The sequence below is a fragment of the Cynara cardunculus genome (assembly GCF_001531365.2).
Source record: "Cynara cardunculus var. scolymus isolate 2C chromosome LG 16, CcrdV1, whole genome shotgun sequence".
NCBI lineage: Eukaryota > Viridiplantae > Streptophyta > Magnoliopsida > Asterales > Asteraceae > Cynara > Cynara cardunculus.
The window spans coordinates 16,107,981-16,128,487 of record NC_037543.1 but is presented as its reverse complement, the minus strand read 5'-3'; the positions used below and the strand labels follow the sequence as shown (position 1 = coordinate 16,128,487).

The following is a 20,507-nucleotide window of genomic DNA, read 5'->3' as shown; positions in this document are numbered from 1 at the left end:
ACTATTAAATAGCTAATTTGATCAAAATATCAATTTATTTACTTTCAAAATTTTGTACTAATAATGTTATCTATAAATTTTTATTTTATTCAAAAATAAAAAATTACCGCCTTTTCAAAACCACATAAAATCGTATTATATCAATAAAGATAAAAATTAAAAACTAAACATTAAAGTCGAGATTTATTTCGTTGCATTACGCTAGTATTTTAAAAAAAATATTATAAAGCATTTGACAAAAACTCTTAAAACCATTTTTATATTAAAAATACTTTTTATTAATGCATATTACTTAAAACTCAAGATTGCAATTAGATTGTGCGTAAATACAACTTATTAAAGCTCCATATCTGAATTCGTGTAACTAACTGCAGATAAACATAATCAAATACAGGATAAACATCTCATTTTATATATAAAAATCTAAAATATAAGTAGGATAATCTTTGAGTTCTAACAGAATACTTAATTATTATCTTTATAAAATGTTATATTCTTAAACCAAAAATAAATTATTTCGTTATTAAACTTAAATTAAATTATAATAAAAAATATAAATTAATGAAATTACAGAAAAAATGAGAACTTTAAATAGTTGATTTGATATTAATATTGATATATTTTTTTCAATTTTCTTATGATATCTTCAAATTTATATTTATTCAAAAATAAAATCATTATTGCTTTCTTGAATACATAAAATTGTATTATAACATCGATAAAGATAAATAATAAAATAAAATATTAAAATCGAGATGTATCTCGCTGTATTGTGCGAGTAGTCTTCTAGTTTTAAAAAAATAGAAAAGTGTTTGAGCATAAAAAGAAGTACAGAGGTGTTTTTTGGCAAGTTTTTATAATACAGGGAGCTAAATGTAACATTTTGCAATAACACGTGGCGTGCAAAATAGTTGGCGCCCACTAAACCAAAAGCTTTTCATCACCTTTTTTCCCTCGCTTTATCTTCAATCTCTAGGGTTTTGAAAACCCCAAATCACTGCAGTTAAGCTTCAACCGATCAGGATTATGGCGGTAAATCTTACTACGGGAGCAATATCGATTCTATCTAGTGGGGAATGTCAAGCTACGGATGTGAAACCGGTGGTTCAGGTGAGGGATATTCGGGTTCAAACTCAAACGTCGGCTGGGGGTGGCGGAGGAGAAAACAAGGAGAAGTACAGGGTTTTGTTATCTGACGGTTTATTTCACCAGCAAGGGATGCTTGCTACTCAGTGCAATGAGTTGGTTAGATCTCAGCAGCTGCAGAAGGGTTCCATTGTTCAATTGACTGAGTTTGCTTGCAACACGATCCGTGAACGCATGTACGTGTTATATCTTCTCTGATTTCTGATATGTTTGTTTTGCAAATAAATTTGTGTAATTAAACGTGCTTCAATGGATCAAAGAAAGAATTTTTTCGATTACGTGATGAGCATCTTTATTTGTATCATTATACGTTCAATTGAAATTTTTGACTTGGTTTTCTTATGTATCACTTTCTTGTTTTGTACTGCATGTCAATTTTATGATTTGTTGTTTAGGGATCTGCAGGTAGTCTTTATAGAAGATGAGTGTAAAAAGATTTGGGATAAAAAGCAAGGTAAACACAAAGCCTAGGATCTTTTTGAGGAACACTCAGAAGGTGATTTCTGAATCGAGATATTTTTTACAGGAGATTCTTAATCAACGCTAATCGGCTAATGTAACATTTTAATTCTCAGTAATTGAAACCTTGATGAATAACTCCATCAGTCCGTCTATAGGGACTGGAAATCAACGTATGCTTGGTGACAACACTACTAAATAGCGAGTAGTCTAGATATCCTAAATTCCAAGTGTAAGGTAATCATATATTTCATCCAAACTATTAATATACAAAACCCAATTACTAGAGGGTGTGTACCATTGCTTAATGGTTGGGAAAACAAGTGTTGGTTACGAAGGATTTTCTTGCATTTTTAGCAAATACATTGTTTTGTGACTTGAACATCTGAGTTTCTGGTAACAAAAGAAGTACCTTTAGTAGTTGCTCTAAAGCTAATCCCTAAAGCCCTAAATATTTAACATTCTTTCTCCCCCTACGGCCCTACCCTCTTGGTTCCCATCACTTTGGCTCTAGATGTTCTGCAAATAGGGTATGATGCCACCCTCTGGAGTGCCCTCACTGTTTCGGTCCACAGCCATCATGGGGGAGAATGACTGAACATAGTTCAGGATCTTACCATTAGAGATTTTATGGTGGAGTCTTTCCTTTAATTGCTTATGTTTGACATGGAGTATTCAGAATTCAACATTGGAGGTTTTCAGCATATGACTTTTAGGTTTATTACCAGTTATCTCAGTTTGATGAGTGGCAACATAAGGATGGATGGATGGAATCAGGACATTTCTTTGGGGAGTGAGCACCAATTGACATATTGGGGATCACCTTTGAGATTGCTGGTAATTTTGTACATATATCTCTTGATGCGTTGGTTGGGATGTGAAAGATAGAGAGTTTTAGCTAGAGATGGTGTCAGGAGATGTCAAAACTATGTATTTTTTAAATTATCACAAAGCCAAGAGAGGATCTTTCCCTAGTACGAGAGGACCAGGACAAGTCCAAGGCAATAAAATATGAAAAATCAAAGGAGTTGGGCAGAAATGAACATGGATGGGATTAGTCGAAGCATGACAGATGTACGTTTATTGAAATATAATAAAAACTTCACCAGAGGAGAGGAAGGCTGTTCTTATAGCTGGCTTTTAATCTCTCTTGATGGTTATAGCTGGCTTTTAATCTCTCTTGATGGTTATAGCTGGCTTTTAATCTCTCTTGATGCATTGGTAGGGATGTGAAAGATGGAGAGTTTAATTTAGAGATGGTGTCACAGTGTCAGGATTTGTGGAGCTGGCAGAGATAAACATTGGAGAAATTAAATTAGTTGATGCTTGAAAGATATATGTTGAGCAAAATATATCAAAAAACTTCACCTTATATAGGAGAGGAAGGCTATTTTTACAGCTGGATTTTAAGTTTGATTTGCTTGTTTATAACTTTTACCGGGTTGCATTTTTAGCATAACCTGACTACGCTGGTAACGAAGGCCTCGCTTTAACTAGTTGGTGCTATTCTGTGTGGTGGCTTATATCTTTGTTACCTTTGCAAACTATCATGTATGCAGAGCACAAAATTTTATTTTCTTTGTTATCAATTTTCTTTTTAGTGGTAAGATAACATTGTACTTGTATCATCTTTACATTTGTCATGTTTGTACAAGTTTCTGCCTATCTTTTACAATTACTGTGTAAATTGTTGGCCCTTAGCTCTTCAAATTATTTTGTGCAGAATTATTATAATCATCGATCTCAATGTGATTCTTGACAAGTGTGATCTCATTGGTGATCCAAAGCCATTCCCACTTAAGCCCTCTGGCAGTGAGGCTTCTTCAATGGCAAGATCTGCAGCACCGTTGCCGTCTTCTCTAAACCAGACAGCATCAACACTTACTGATGTTCAATATTCCACTGAAGGTTCACTTGCTGGCTCTGCGCCAAGACCGAATTTCAATGTGGGCACTCCAGTTCACATACCTGAACATCAACATAGTGCAGGCTTACATTCTTATGGTAGTTCTTTCTGTAGCAACTCTGCATCAGGACAATATAATTCAATGCAGCATGCTTCTGCAAACAAGCGTACAAATCCGATCCAACTAGTATATAATCAACCACCTCCAGTGTATGGTAACAGGGGGCCTATGGCTAAGAATGAAGCTCCTCCAAGGGTTATACCCATTGCTGCCCTGAATCCTTATCAAGGTAGATGGACCATTAAGGCCAGGGTGACTGTAAAAGGGGAACTTAGACGCTACAACAATGCAAAGGGAGATGGTAAAGTTTTTTCTTTTGATCTTGTTGATTCTGATTGTGGAGAAATACGAGCAACCTGCTTCAATGCTGTGGCTGATCAATTCTACAACCAAATTGAGGTGGGCAAGGTTTATTATATTTCAAAAGGAAGCCTGAAACCGGCTCAAAAAGCTTTTAATCACCTAAACAATGACCATGAAATCATGCTGGACAATACATCAATGGTTCAGCCGTGCTTTGATGATGACAATTTAATTCCACATCAGCAGTTTCATTTTCGCTCGATTGGTGAGATTGAGGGCATGGATAACAACAGTGTCTTAGATATTATTGGTGTAGTATCTGGTATTACACCATCATGCTCAATAATGAGGAAAAATGGTACCGAAACGCATAAGCGAACACTTCATCTGAAGGACATGTCTGGAAGAAGCATTGAGTTAACTTTATGGGGTAACTTTTGCGATGTAGAAGGCCAAACACTGCAAACCATGTCTGATTCTGGTGCATTTCCTGTTTTGGCTGTGAAGTCTGCTAGAGTAAATGATTTTAATGGGAAGTCATTAGGTACCATATCTATAAGCCAGCTATGCATAGAACCTGATTTTCCAGAGGCTTGCAAACTTAAAGCATGGTTCGACAGTGTTGGGAGGAACGCCCCTTCTGTTTCCATGTCCAGGGATACTGTTGCCCGAACAGATGTATTGAAAACTATATCCCAGATTAAAGATGAAAAGCTAGGGACTTCTGAGAAGCCAGACTGGATCACGGTCAATGCCACCATCTTTTATATGAACGTTGATAACTTTTGCTATACAGCATGTCCTATCATGTTAGGCGATCGGAAATGCAGCAAAAAGGTTGTAAACAACGGAGATGGAAAATGGCAATGTGATAAGTGTGATCAGGCTGTTGATGAATGTGATTACAGATACATTCTTCAGTTACAAATACAAGACCATACTGGTACGACATGGATAACTGTATTTCAGGAAACTGGTGAGGAGATCATGGGCGTTTCTGCCAAAGAATTGTATGCCATGAAACATGAAGAGCAAGACGAGGATAGATTTATTGAAACTATTCGTAATGCTATCTTTACCAAATATAGTTTCAAATTAAAAGTGAAGGAAGAGACTTATGGTGAAGACCAACGAGTTAAATCCACTGTTGTTAAGGCAGAAAAGATCAAGTTTTCACCAAACACATTCATTCTACTTCTGGAACTGCACAGGATGCATGAGAAAAAGTACCCAAGTTCCATACCCACAAATCTGGAAATCCCTATTCCGAGTTCTGGACTTGATCCCCAATTAAGGACTGCGGGTTTTAAGGAGACAGGATCACCTGTTTTGAATTATGTCAGAGGTGTTACTGGTACTGGTCAGATGGGTCATTATGGGAGTCAGTATGGTGGTTCTGGAGGAAGAATCAACAGTGGTATGCCTTCAGCAAGTGGAAATACTGCTACATCTGTTGAATGTTATAAATGCCATCAATGGGGGCACTGGGCGATTGATTGCCCCCGCGTTAGCACTGTTCCTTTATACGGAAGCGAAAGTGTTGCATACGGAAGAATTCAGAGTGGCGGGCACCCAGTAGGTGAAAATATTGTTGTATCTGGTGAGTGTTTTAAGTGTCATCAAATGGGGCATTGGGCAAGAGACTGCCCTGGTAAGTGAAAATGTTGCTCCAGGAAGATATGGGGGCACATCTAAGCAATATGATGGGGGCTATTGACTTCAAAGGTATGTGGTATCATTTTCAGTCACATGCATGCAACATATAGGGACTAGCCGATATGACAACACTAATTTATGTTTATATTTTTTTAGATGTATTGGTTGTTATAGGAGGTGTATAAAATCTACTGTCAAACCATAAGGGTGGTGCTTGATTGGTTTGAGCTTAACTCTAAAGGTCAAAAGTACCAGGAGGTCCCAGGTTCAAATCTAAGGAGGAAAAAAATTCCTCTTGTGGCCACAGAGGTTCAAATGCGATGACTCTGGGCTATCTGCAAAGCAGGTGGTCGTCCTGGGATTAGTCGGTTAGCATAGCGGGTTGGATATTCTAGTTAATAAAAAAAATCACTTCCCAAATTCCTTGTTCAAACACTCTGTCACTTCATTGAGGAGAGAATAAAAAATGAATTAATTAATATTTATATTAATTAAAATAATAATTGGTGGGACAGTGAAGAGAAATGGGATTTTGTGGACAGAAAATTTATTCCCATAGGAAGCTTATCTCTTGACTTTCAAAGGAACATAAACAGTGCACAATAAACCATGGTTTCCATATAGCTTTGAAATTTATTCAGGTGAACAAAATAGTGGAACTCAAGAGGCATATGTGGTAGAATAGAGGAGAATTAGCCAATTAGGTATACTGTTAGTCGAATATAGAGAGAGGAGCGATCAAATACAAACTGCTCTAATTTGTACAAACCTTATAAACTAATTACAACCAATCATATATATCTGTTTGTTTTTTTTTAAATCTGTAAGAGTATTATAATCATTTGAATTTACAATAGTTTTGTTTGGTTATTATTTAACATTAATATGTAAGTTAACAACATGATATTTATATAAATATGAATGATATATTGATTAATACAATATTAGCGAAGATTTAATTGAGGTATTCATTAAATTTTTTGAAAAAAATCGTCACATCTTAAAAAATGTAGAATAATTTTGTTTAAAAAAATTGCCACTAATTTTGAATGAGACATGATCAAATTGTTCAATGAAACAGGTAATTTCTAATGAAACAAATTCAAACTGTTCAATGAAGTAGGGTTAAATATATATGATTGCATTAGGTTCATATGCATAACAGTTGTAATTAAACAAGTTTATATTCATAGGTATGTATAACAGTTTGTAATAAAACATGTTCATATGCATAACAGCTGTAATGAAACAAGTTTATAGGTTATATATGATTGCATTAGGTTCATATGTATAATAGTTGTAATGAAATAAATTCATAGAACATGTTTTTTTTTTCCTTCCTATTTTGTCCTTCCGTGTCTCCAATATGATTTCTTTCTTTTTTTCACTTTACTTATTTAGTTTGTTTTTATCTTAGCTTTTCATAAAAAAAATGGATGGATGTGATTAGTTTGTAAGGTTTGTATGAAATGAATGGCTTACAAAGTAAACCTTCTCTATATAGTTTATATATAGAGGTTTACTTTGCAAGCCATCCATTTCATACAAACCGTACAAACCTCATTCAACCAATCATAATTTTTCATTTTATTCATTTTTTATAATTATGAGAGGTTGATTAATCATTTTTATTGTGGAGGGTGTTAATCATGGATATTATCATCTTCATCATTTTAATTTTAGAGAAATACATGAAACAGTTTAATTAAAATTTCATTAAGTATTATATGAAACAATTTCATAACAATATATGAAACAACTTCATCAACAAAAGTATTATATGAAACAATTTCACAAAATTAAACAATTTTTATGAAAAAATTTCATAAGATTAAACAATGAAATCGACGGATGAGAGTGGTTTGCAAGGTTTGTACAAATGCAAACCACCCATATTTGTACAAACTGTGCAAACCATTCTTATCCGTCGGTTTTATTGTTTAATTTAATRATTTTGTTTCATGAAATTGTTTAATATTATGAAATTGATTCATATAATACTTTTCTAGATGAAGTTGTTTCATATATCGTTATAAAATTGTTTCATATAATACTTATGAAATTTTTTAGCTTTTTCATTTTTTTGTAATTATGAGAGTGGTTTGCATGGTTTGTACAAATGCAAACCACCCATATTTGTACAAACCACTCTTATCCGTCGWTTTTATTGTTTAATTTAATRATTTTGTTTCATGAAATTGTTTAATATTATRAAATTGMTTCATATAATACTTTTSTAGATGAAGTTGTTTCATATATCGTTATGAAATTGTTTCATATAATACTTATAAAATTTTAATGAAACTGTTTCATGTATTTTTTTAAAAAATTAATATAATGAAAATAATAATATCCATGATTAACACTCTTCACAATAAAAATAATTAATCAACCTCTCATAATTACAAAAAAAAATGAAAAAACTAGAAAAAAAAATAAAAAATTATGATTGGTTGAATGAGGTTTATACAAATAACATGGTTTGTAAAGTAAACCTTCCTCAGGTGCGATTTTGGGCCGCTCACCTCGAGGCGCATACGGCTCACACGCTTTTTAAAACCATGTCATTGATTATCATCAATGATTGTCATTGTGCTATGTGTAATGTGTCTCAGGAAGTTAGATGTCTGAATATTTTCTAACTTTAAAAAACGACTCTTTAGATTGTCAAAACTCAAAATGTTGCTCTTTCTATCATTCCATCTACATTTTTAGCAGGTTTCCTTTGTCTAGTTGTGATATACACGCATGTGCATAAATTATACGTTGCTTTTGGTAAGACAATTGTACAAGAAAAAAACAGATAAAATGATCAATTTACCTCTGATGAGTTGTTTATATTTTTTATATATTTTAATTAATTAATGTTATTTATTAAATTATTATAAAATAAATATTTTTTTATGTGATAACCAGACCCTAGTTATCACTCAAGGTAAATAATATGTGATTATATGATTACGTGATAGCATGATAAATTGATATGTTTAATCATGCGGGTATGTGAGATTGTGTATTAATTGGATATATATATATATATATATATATATATATATGATTATACACACATGCATGTTGTGAATGCATGGTGTGTGGATGTATGTATGTGCATGAATTGGATTTTATAAAAAATAAAAAAAAGGGTTGTTAACCGCCTTTCCTGATTTGGAAAGTATAAAAGGAGGGCTTAGCCTCCATATTTTCTTCTGCTTGCATTTGCTAAAAGTTGTGCGATTTAAAAAGAGGAAAGGTTGATCGGATTTGCAAGTGCCTGATTTCAAGAAGTTGAATCTCATCTGATTGTATAATGTGAGTAATTTCTAAAACTCTTTTGCATAAAATTATTATTGGTTTTGTATGAATCTTGTTTATTTTGTAAAGAAATCAGTCTTTTGTTCTAAGTGTTTTATCCGGGTATTAAACCGGACAAGGTTTGACCGGATTGTTTTAAATCGGACAAAGGTTAATCGATGTATTGTCCGGATTGTCTTAAATCGGTTAAGTGTTGATCGGATTATGATTGGTAAAAATGATTATCTTTTTACACTGAGAAGTAGGAATACGACCAAATGGTAGCCGGATTATTTTAAATCGGCTAAGTAATGAGCGGGGTATTGACCGGACTTGTTATCCTGACAAAGATGATTATAATTCTAAGTGATAAATCGATCAAGCTTTATGTGGGGTATTGACCAGACTTGTTATCCGGACAAAGTTATTGAGAATTATTTCCAAGTGTAAATCGGACAAAGTTCATTCTGTGTGTTGTCCGGATAGTTGACCGGATTTGAAGTCCGGCTAAGTCAAGATTGASCGGATTTGATGTAATGATGTGTTTTCGATAAGAAATGTTATTTTATCATAAAAAGGAAGTTTTGAAAGAAATAATTTTGTATTGATAATAATTTCAATGGCCGCGGTTTATTTGAAATTATTCTGTGAAAATATTTTGATGAGAAAATAAGGGTGGCATATCAAGGAGAGGTGTACCATGGGATAAGGGTGGCATATCAAGGAGAGGTGTATCATGGGATAAGGGTGACATATCAAGGAGAGGTGTACCTTTGGATATAAGGGTGACATTTGTATGTGTGTTGTATGATATAACTCATTCTATTATATCCTTTAAGACTACCGTGGTATAGAGTCTTTATTTCTTTGTGATTTAAAGATTTAGGATCAAGGTTCTTATTGGAAATCATAGTTTGATTATTATTGAGGAGAAAACGTCAGATTTGGCTTGAAACTTTATATAACATTGTTTGATTAAGAAAAAGTTTAAAAGTGGCATTATGTGAAACTTGATTTGTTCAGAATTATGAGATTTGAATAAGCTGAATACTTTGCTTGAAAAGTGGAAAAGATCTGGTATTTTGTTTCTATTTATTCATATATCTGTTTTATATATGAAACAATGTTTTCCGTAAAGGTTTTGGTGATTTTCACCCTGCAATAACATAAATAGGGCATCTCACTAGACCTTTTGGTCTAACCCTCGTTTTGTGATTTTAATTATGTGTTACAGGAGGTACGGACAGTAAGGGAAAGGGGAAAATTTAATATTTTCCTATGTGCATTTCTACTTGAAGATTTGCTTTGATGTATAGTTTTGATTGATTAGTACAAGTGATGTATTAAGATTTTGGACCTTGTATTTGGTCATATTAGATTCTTGTACTAAAGGACCTGAATGAGATAATATTATGTATTTCTTTTATGTGAAATATGTATTACATGCAATGTAGGGTTTGGGGGTGTTACATTTTATGAGAAAATATATGATTAGGAAGTTTTTGTCGATGTTAAAATGACACAAAAACAAAAAGTTTATGTAGTTTCTAATTCTTATTTTATATATTTTCTATATTATTTTTATTATTAATATTTAATGAATTACATAAAGTGATCAAAATATAGAAACTATATAACAATAATATTTTGAGGACACTAAAGTAAAAGTTTAAAGATCATAAAATACTATAAATAAAATTTAAAGAATGAATAAAATGTAAAGAGAGAGGTGTTTCATGTATTTGATGTTTTAGAAGAGAATTAGGTTTTATTTTGAGGTTATATTTGTAAAAAACAGCTCTGTTCCATGGGGTGGAACATGCCTGTTTCACTTTGTTTCTGTCTGTTTCACATAAAAGTTCTACCAAACATGGAACATTGATCCCTGTTCAGTTCTATCGAGCATACCAAACGCACCCTTATAAAACACACTTGGAAAAAGAACAAATAGGAAGCAGAGGATGAAGCTCATGAAAGGAGACATAATGTTTACAGAAGTTTGTTTAAATTTAGAAAGTTGGAAAAGCATGTGTTGGTACACTTGAGAATAAATAGAAAATAGCAAAAACTTAAGCCATCACAGTTAGGGGTGCTCAAAAATCCGACCAACCCGATCAATCCAATCCAACATGAAATAACTCAACCCGAAGCAACCCGATGTCTAATTGAGTTGTAAAATTGTCAAACCGTAAGTATTGGGTTGCTATTATTAGAACCCAATCCATCCCGATGAACACGATATCCTTTTATTTCTTGGATTTAATATGATTGTTGAATTTCTATTAATATGTACATTAGACAATTACACTATMATGTATGCTCTTCATATACACATATTTTCAATCTATTCACATTTTTATATAACTCATTCGTATATATGTTCAGTAACTGTGAACATGTATATGTAGATTGAGAAAATTAACTGAATGTGATATACGTAAGAAGTATGGATAAGTTGTATCAAATGGTTGATGATGAAAAAGAAATTATGAGTAGAGAAATAACATATTCTAGGTTAGAAGAATATTTTAATGTACCAAAGTATAAACTCGACCAATCCAACCAACCCATATGGGTTGGGTTGGGTTGCACTTTGGTTCGGGTTCGGGTTGGGTTAAGATTTTTCAAACCGCAAGCATTGGGTTGGGTTATTCAAATGTCTTCAACCCGATCAACCTAACCGGTGAGCTCCCCTAATGACAGCAGCAAACCTCAACGTTGTGTTCAATTCCTTGCCGAGTCATTTGAGTTATGTCTTACCTTCTTGCTTTGATTTATGTTTTGAGTTTTCTGTCGTTTATGGAGATTAAAACTACAATGTTTCATGTATGCAAGCAGATCTTTTATTTTCCGATGCTGGCTCCAATGTTGCAGTAACCTAACCACCCTCTTGCTCGTTACGGTTCTCTTTTCTCGAGTAGCGGTGTTGTGTTTTGTGGTTCCAGTCGAAATGATGTGTAAATTATATCTCATGTAATTTTGTTAAAACCAAACAAACTAATCAAAGCATATCCAAGAGTCTAAGAAGATTGTATTGCAAATCCCATGCAATTTTGTATTGTGTTTGGTTATTTAATGTGATTGCTATATGCTGCAAATCATGGTTGCTTCAATTTTTTTTGATTAACCTGGATATCCAACCCGCTATGCGAGCCGACTAATCCCAGGGCGACCACTTGCTTTGCAGATAGCCCGGAGTTACCGCATTTGAACCTCCGTGGCCACAAGGGGATTTTTATTTCTCCTTGGATTTGAACCTAAGACCTCAAACCAATCAAGCACCACCCTTGTGGTCAGGCTGCTTCAATTTTGCATTCATATGTATAAGTAAAATCCCAGGTTCAAGAAATGTGAGAACTTGAAACTAGTTTGTGGAATGTAAAGGAAATTAAAGGTGTAAATGAGACGATACAAACTCATAAGCTACCAGAGATTGACCACTAAGGGGCCGAGTAGAGATACTTGATATAGGAGGCCTTATTTTTAGGACTTATTCTTTGTCAATTACCTTTTATTTCTTTCCTTGTTTAGCCTTTTGGTTGTCTATTTATTTTAGGCTCTCTGATTGTTTTGAATAACAAAATCAATGAATTAATTTGATTACCTCTGACCATCCAAAATTAAGATGGTATCAGAGCGGTTGTAATCGCCGATCACGTTCCCATCGTCAATCATGGCCGGAGGAGAAGACTCAAACAAAACCGAAGAAGGCTCTATTGATCCTTCATCATCATACTATCTCCACCCTTCCGATCTTCCCAAACAACTTCACGTAAATGAAGTTCTCACCGATGGGAATTATGCGGATTGGGCACAAGAGATGTCCAACTTCTTATACGCCAAAAACAAAATGGATTTCGTCGATGGAACCATTCGAAAACCAGAAACCGCCTCCTCCGAGTACAAACCTTGGATGAGATATGATGCAATGATAAAGGGTTGGCTTACTGCTGCTATGGAGAAGAACGTTCGTGACAGCGTGAAGTATGCCATAACGTCCTCAGAGATATGGGCAGATCTACGAGAAAGGTTTGGGAAGGAGAGTGCTCCAAGGGCCTACGAACTGAAGCAAAAGATCACAACGACCCGACATGATGGCACCAGCGTTTCCACGTATAATACTCGTCTTAGGGCTCTATGGGATGAGTCACAATCGATTCAGTCCTTTCCGCGCTGCTCCTGCAACAAATGCACCTGTGAAGTTGGTAAGAAAATCATGGAACACCTTGAAAAGGACGTTTATACGAATTTCTTTTGGGTTTAGATAATGAATTCAGTGTTATCAAGACTCAAATCTTAGCAACAAAACCCATTCCTACCTTAGGAGTCGCCTATCATATGGTGACAGAGGACGAAAGACACAGAATAATATCGAATGAGAACCGGGTCACACCAGAAGCCGCTGCATTCAAAACGTTCCAGAAACATGGAGGCAACCTGGAACAATCAAAAGAAAAGAGCATCTTCAAACAAACTAAAGAAAAAGGAGCATAATCAATGCACTTTTTGCGGAAGGAACGATCACAAACGAGAAGGATGCTTCAAGTTGGTTGGATATCCGGATTGGTGGCCTGGGAAGAAGGGTGACAAACCCAAGCCAAAGGCTGCCTGCGTCCAGACCGGAATCAGCCCCATTCCAGGATTAACTGACGAGCAATATCAGACATTCGTAAACCTCTTCTCTACTTCTGGTCTGGGTAACAACAATGAAACCAAACGTGAGGCAAACATGACAGGTAATAAAGATGATATTCTCATTGTTGATTCAGGTTGCACTGATTATATAACCCACCTACATAATCTTCTTGAAAATATGAGGAGTGCCTCAAATGAAGCTCCTGTCGTTGTACCTAACGGTGATGCCATTCCCGTTAAAGGCAAAGGAGATCTCATACTTCCAGGCGCAGCAAGACTAAAAGGAGTCCTCTATGTTCCAAATTTTAAATATAGCCTCCTTTCAGTTAACCGATTATGCAAAGATCTTCAATGTGCAGTGACCTTCTTCTCCGATTTCTTTGTTATGCAGGGACTACGGTCGAGGGACTTGATTGGATCGGGTAAATGCAAAGGGGGGTTGTACCTTATGAACATGTCCGGAGAAGGAAGGAAAGCCATGGCTACTACAACAGACATATGGCATAAAAGATTGGGACACGCTTCAAAGGAGAAGCTATCAAACATCGAGTTTTTGAAAAGTAATTCTAATAATCTTAGCAATGTTTTTTGTGATTCTTGTGCCAAGTCGAAACTTGTCCGAACACCTTTTCCAAGCAGTTTTATCAAAACTAGTGATTGTTTTGATCTTATTCATTGTGATATTTGGGGAGGATACCGGGTTCCTTCTTATACTCGTGCAAATTTTTTTCTTACTGTAGTTGATGATTATAGTAGATGCACATGGGTTTTTTTTGATAAAACACAAAAGCGATGTTAGTCAATGCTTAATGAATTTTCACAAGTTAGTTGAGGTTCAATTTGGAAAACAAATTAAGAGGGTTAGATGTGACAATGGTGGAGAATTCACAACCAACTCCATGGTGTGTTTTTATGAAAGAAATGGGATTCTACTAGAAACTACCTGCCCCCATACCCCACAACAAAATGGGGTCGTTGAAAGAAAACACAAACACCTGCTTGAAACGGCTCGGGCCCTTCGCTTTGAGGCAGGTCTTCCGAAGAGATTTTGGGGAGAATGCATTCTTACCGCTGCGTACATAATAAACCGTCTCCCCTCGAAGGTAATAAAAAACAAAACTTCTTACGAATTGATACAAAAACAAAAACCTCGGTATGAACATCTAAGAGTCTTTGGATGCTTAACTTACTTTAAAAGTACCAACACAAAAGGAGACAAGTTCGAACAAAGGGGGAAGCCCGGCGTTTTATTAGGGTACCCTCCAGGAACAACAAGATACAAAGTCTTCGATATTGAAAGTAAAAAAATTATTGTGAACCGAGACGTTTTCTTTCTTGAAAATTCGTTTCCTTTTAAAAACATCACCAATACCATAGAAGAGCCACAATGGGATGAGCCCATCAAGTTTTATGATGAGCCCCAACAAGCATCTTCTAAACCCATTGAGGAACCCCACGATGAAATGGAACAGGTCTCCAATCTTGAACAAAATTCTGCATTCCCAGATGGAAATGAAGGTACTGTTGAAGTAAATGATGAGGCAGACTTGGGAAATGAAAATCAAAATGAGTCCATCGAAAGTCACGATGATCCAGGACCAAAAGAAAAAAAGGGTTCGATCTCAGCCGGCTCGCCTGAACGATTATGTCGTCAACCTCCCCCCTTCGCTAAACAACTCTCAACCCGATCCCGATCAAGCGAACTCGACGGTACATCCCTTGTCTCACTTTGTTACTTATGATAAAATTTCTCATTCCCATAAAGCTTTCTTATCGGCCATCGATTCTACCGATGAGCCGAGTTGTTTTGCTCAAGCCACACAGGATGAGAGATGGCGTGAAGCCATGCGACAAGAAATTGAAGCACTTGAAAGAAACAAAATGTGGACCCTCGAAGAGCTGCCAGAGGGAAAACGGGCCATAGACTCCAAATGGGTCTATAAAACGAAGTATAAATCCAATGGAGAAGTCGAACGGTATAAGGCAAGACTCGTTGCAAAAGGATTCACATAAATGGAAGGAGTTGACTATCACGATACCTTCTCCCAGGTTGCCAAACTAGTCACCGTTCGGACACTGTTGGTCGTGGCAGCAAAGAAGGATAGGATCATCGACCAGTTAGACATTAACAATGTCTTCTTGCACGGTGATCTAGATGAGGAAGTTTACATGAATATCCCTCAAGGGTTTTCAAAAGAAGGCGAAACTAGAGTGTGTTGTCTAAAAAAATCGTTGTACGGGCTCAAGCAGGCTTCCCGGAATTGGTACCACAAATTCACAAACTTCCTTATCACCCTACGGTTCAAACAATCTAAGGCTGACTATTCCTTATTCACATATCAAAGGGAAGATATATATGTTGCCATTCTCATCTATGTGGATGATGTTATCATAGTTGGAAACGACACCAAAACAATTCAACAAATAAAGAGCCAACTTAACAACGAGTTCAGCATCAAAAATCTCGGTCAGCTTAAATATTTCCTTGGCATAGAGGTGGCAAAAACTCATGAAGGGTTGGTTCTAAGTCAAAGGAAATATACATTGGACATTCTCAAAGACAGTGGAATGCTAGGGTGTCGACCAAGTGCATTTCCTTTCGAACAAGGCACGAAACTCGACAAAGGTGAAGAGGAAGCTCGAGTCGATGCCACCATGTACCAACGACTGATAGGACGGTTACTGTACTTACAAGCTATTAGGTCCGATATCACATACGCGGTAAATGTATTAAGTCAATTTGTTGCAGACCCAAGACAAAACCACTCAGAAGCTGCAAATCGAGTCCTTCGTTACTTGAAAGGAATGGCTGGGCAGGGTATTCTCCTTCCTCGCTGCGGGCCTATAAGTTTGACCGCGTATTGTGACTCGGACTGGCTCGGGTGTCCATTCACGAGACGATCCAGAATGGGGTACCTGCTCCTTTTGGGAGGTGGGCCTATTTCCTGGAGAACAAAAAAACAATCTGTGGTGTCTCGATCATCAGCAGAGGCAGAATATCGAGCAATGACTTCCACTGTTAGTGAGGTTCTATGGGTCAGGTGGTTGCTCAAGGACTTGCAGGTCGTCATTACTACTCCTACTTCTCTATTTTGTGATAACCAGGCTGCTCGTCACATTGCAAACAATCCAGTCTATCATGAACAAACAAAGCATGTTGAAATGGATTGTTTCTTTGTTCGAGAACGAGTGGAAACCAAATAGATCCTACCCGAAGCCATTGACAGCAAACTCCAACTTGCAGATTTACTCACAAAAGGTCTTGGAACACAACAGCTTCATTCTTTACTTAGCAAGATGGGCATCAAAAACTTACATGCTCCATCTTGAGAGGGAATATAGGAGGCCTTATTTTTAGGACTTATTCTTTGTCAATTACCTTTTATTTTTTTTCCTTGTTTAGCCTTTTGGTTGTCTATTTATTTTAGGCTCTCTGATTGTTTTGAATAACAAAATCAATGAATTAATTTGATTACCTCTGACCATCCAAAATTAAGACTTGATGATTTAAGCTCGTGAGATACTCGAATTTGTTTGATATAATCAGTGTTCTAATATAATTTGTAAAAGTTGTGAGTAGTTAAAACTCAAATTCAGAGTAATTTGTAAAAGTTGTGAGTAGTTAAAACTCAAATTCAGAGTAGGTCAAGTTTGAGTTTTAACTACTCACGAGTTTCCAAATCTAGTTCGAGTTGGGTAATTGTTGGTCCCAAAGGGTCTACAAGAATGCTAAACAGTTTGTAGAAGGGGGGGGGAGATGAATACAAACACAATTTTCAAATTTACAATATATATTGATAAAGAAGATCAATACAGATTTTACAAGATTGTCTGCGGAAAGATAAGGTATAAGAAACCTATCTAAACAATCTTAAGTTACACACAAAGGTTAGCAAATACAATAAAAGATATTGCTAAAAGAGTCTTTTACTTAAGCTGAAAGAAGCTTGAAGTAAGAATGAGAATAAAGAGTKATGCGCGCACTCTGCATGGAGAAGAAACACTTCTATTTATACCCAGTGCATTAAATGTTCATTTAATGCAGTATGGTAGGTTTAGAGTGCGTGTCAAGCCTTAATAGGAAGGCTTGTCCTTTGTTACAGTAAATAGTACAAAAGCACTATTTATGAACAGACATCCTTACCTAAAGATGGTGAACAAAGAGTCGACTAATCGGCTCCGTACCGTACTATCTCTGGTAAGGGTATGGGTTTGTCCTTTTGTGTGTGCAAGGACAAAACAACATCAATCGTGCTAAGAAAGCTCCGTTTGATCGCTGAATGCTGGAATGACCTGAAGGTCTCATCATCATTCGCTGAAGCTAGAGCAGTCTTCACACATAGCTAGACAAGTTTGTAATCACTGAATACCGCTTCAGATCACGTACGCGCCAGTCTCTAATCTTCAGTTTCAGTCTTTGACGTTTGCTGAAGGATCTTTGGTGTGAGTGTTGTTTTCTTGAAGTATCGTTGTCTCTGAATTACAAAGCGAATTCTTCAGCGATCACTGAACATGCTCAGTGTATTGATCGCTGGAACTGAAAGTACAGAAACACAAAAATACATCGAAAGGAAAAATGGATTATCATCAAATCACTGAGAGAGAGGATCAATAGTAATGGCTATTGAGTTCGAGTTAAGTATACCAATACTTGACCTTGACGCCCATCATTTGCACCCATAAAGAAAATACTAACCTCACAAAGCCGGTAGAGGGTGTCAGATGATCAACCTAAAATTACCGAGATAATAAATAAATGAATTCTCATTATTTCCATAAATATCTCAATTGATTGGGTTGCAGTGGTTGTACAAATATGATGAGTTGCATTTGAAACATCATATATACTTTTTTGTTTTTTCCTTTTTTTCACGTTTGAGAGAAAAATCAACGTTATTTTTCTTTCTTTTTCTTATATTAACTTTTTCACTTGAAAAAAACTCGAGACCCATCGTTAATGTTTCCGGTTAGTTTCGAGGCTTGATTTGATGTTATAAGTCGGATCGAGCTAATTGGGCTATAATCAATATTGAACTCCTAGGCCCAAGCCCAACTAGTATTAATAAAGTTTTTTTTTCTAATATTATTTCGTTTATTTAAATATTTGATCATCAATTAAAAGTCCAAAATACTATTTTTTTAGACGAATCAATCGGTCATCCGCTCGTACTAATATTTTCATTATTTTGTAGGGTTGGGTTCACGTGGGATCAAGGTTTTTTCGTAAGACCTGTAAGACAATTTATGTTCATCGATCAACTTTATAAATTAATGATCTAATTGTCTAAAGTTTTACGGTGACAATTTTGTGATTATTGAGAAGTCTCGTGACAATTTTGTGATTATAAATGTTCAGATTGTAGATCTAATCTAAGAGTTAAGAATTGGTCTTACGAGTCTCACGAAAAAAACCTTGGTCTCACATGATCCCAAATCTTATTTTTTATATTTCTAAAATGTTAAAAGGTATAAATAAACTGACCTAGAGACGTTCTAACTTTTTTAATTAAGTAATTTTACACGTACACATTGTTATATACCATATTTCTAGACAATAACCATCGAAATAATCCAACTACGACCAAAAAAATTACAAAATGCTCAACTGAATGAAACGAGGGCCAACCAGGAGCCACCGATATGTTTGACAACCTTAAATTAACTTATTTTTTGAGCTTAATAAAACAGTCTTAACTGGTGATTCATAAGTACCTTATATAAGCTAACTTTATGAAAAATGACTTCAGATAGTTTTCTTCAATAAGCTATACTGGGTTGTAGCTTTCTCTTTGTTTTTTTTTTTTTTCAATTATATATCTTATATGTTATATTGGAGTAATTTTTTAACATGTCATTTTAGATCATTTTATATTTGTGTCTAACTTATCAACTAACAGCTAATTTATCAGCAAAGAACCAGCTTTTTGTTGGTGGTGAAATTGATGAAAAGAAACTAACTTAGGTGAAATGGAAAAAGTGTCTGGCTAGTAAAAAAGAGCTTATTGGATCGCAGTTGCCCAATAAGACGTCAAATTCTTCTTGGATTTCTATTTTGAAGGCGGTTCAACAAATGGACAATATTAGTATTCACTTTTTTTTTTCTTTTTGCAAGACAAAAGTGGGTGACGGGAAGTCTACGCTCTTGTGGGATCATGTTTGGTTGGAAGTTTAATATCACAAACCCTGTTTTATGACGGGATTGAGTAAACAATCTTCAAATATTCGTATAAAATTGGTTTTAAATCCATCAGGGGTGATTCTTAACGGGTTGGAGTTACATAGGTTGTATAGTATTTACTTTGATTAGGTATAAGTTTTAAAGATCACATTTTTTTTTCTTTCTTCAAAAGATATATCTACGTTTTTAGGGCTGTTGTTGTCTTTTTAGTTGTTGTCCAGATCTTGTAAAAATTGTAATAAATCGCTCGTAGATTGATTTGAGGTGTGTAATATGTCACTGGAACCGTTGAGGTGGCATCTACAAACTGTATGTTGAAGCTACGGAGGTTGTATGGTATCTATTTAGAGCAAATGTAAGTTTAAATATGTCATTTTCTCCCTTCAAAAGATATATCCACGTTTTTGGGGATTTTGTTAACTTTTTGGTTGCTATTCAGATATTATAAAAATGGTAACAAATTGTTCGTAGTTCAACTTGAGACGTATAATATGCTGTGGGAACCTTTTGAGATGTCCTCTACAAAATGCATGTTTTAGGAAAGGGCTGATTTGAAGTGTAAATAGGTCAAAAATTGAGTTTAATAGCATAAGTTTGTTTTATGACAGGATTGAGTAAACAATCTTTAAATATTCGTATAAAACTTTTTTTTAAATCTGCCGGCGGTGATTCCTGACGATTTGGAGTTACATTGGTTGTATAGTATTTATTTTGATTACATATAAGTTTAAAGATCACATTTTCGTTCTTCAAAAGATATATATATATATATATATATATATATATATATATAGAGGTTGGTTATTATACAACCCTTGACATTTGTGCAACCAATACAACCCAATCTCAACCGTCCATTTCATTTGATGAAT

General features: G+C 35.2%; 2 protein-coding genes across 2 annotated transcripts; both read left to right on the top strand.

Moving 5' to 3' along the window:
• The first annotated feature begins 1,021 nt into the window (after positions 1-1,021).
• LOC112529719 (replication protein A 70 kDa DNA-binding subunit A-like) lies at positions 1,022-5,710 on the top strand. The gene is made up of 2 exons (XM_025141089.1): positions 1,022-1,322; positions 3,329-5,710. The coding sequence occupies exons 1-2, from the start codon at positions 1,027-1,029 to the stop codon at positions 5,532-5,534; spliced, it is 2,502 nt and encodes an 833-aa protein (XP_024996857.1). The 5' UTR covers positions 1,022-1,026; the 3' UTR covers positions 5,535-5,710.
• A 6,785-nt stretch (positions 5,711-12,495) lies between these two features.
• On the top strand, positions 12,496-13,086 carry LOC112529034. The gene has a single exon (XM_025140114.1). The coding sequence runs from the start codon at positions 12,496-12,498 to the stop codon at positions 13,084-13,086; it is 591 nt and encodes a 196-aa protein (XP_024995882.1).
• Positions 13,087-20,507: the final 7,421 nt, after the last annotated feature.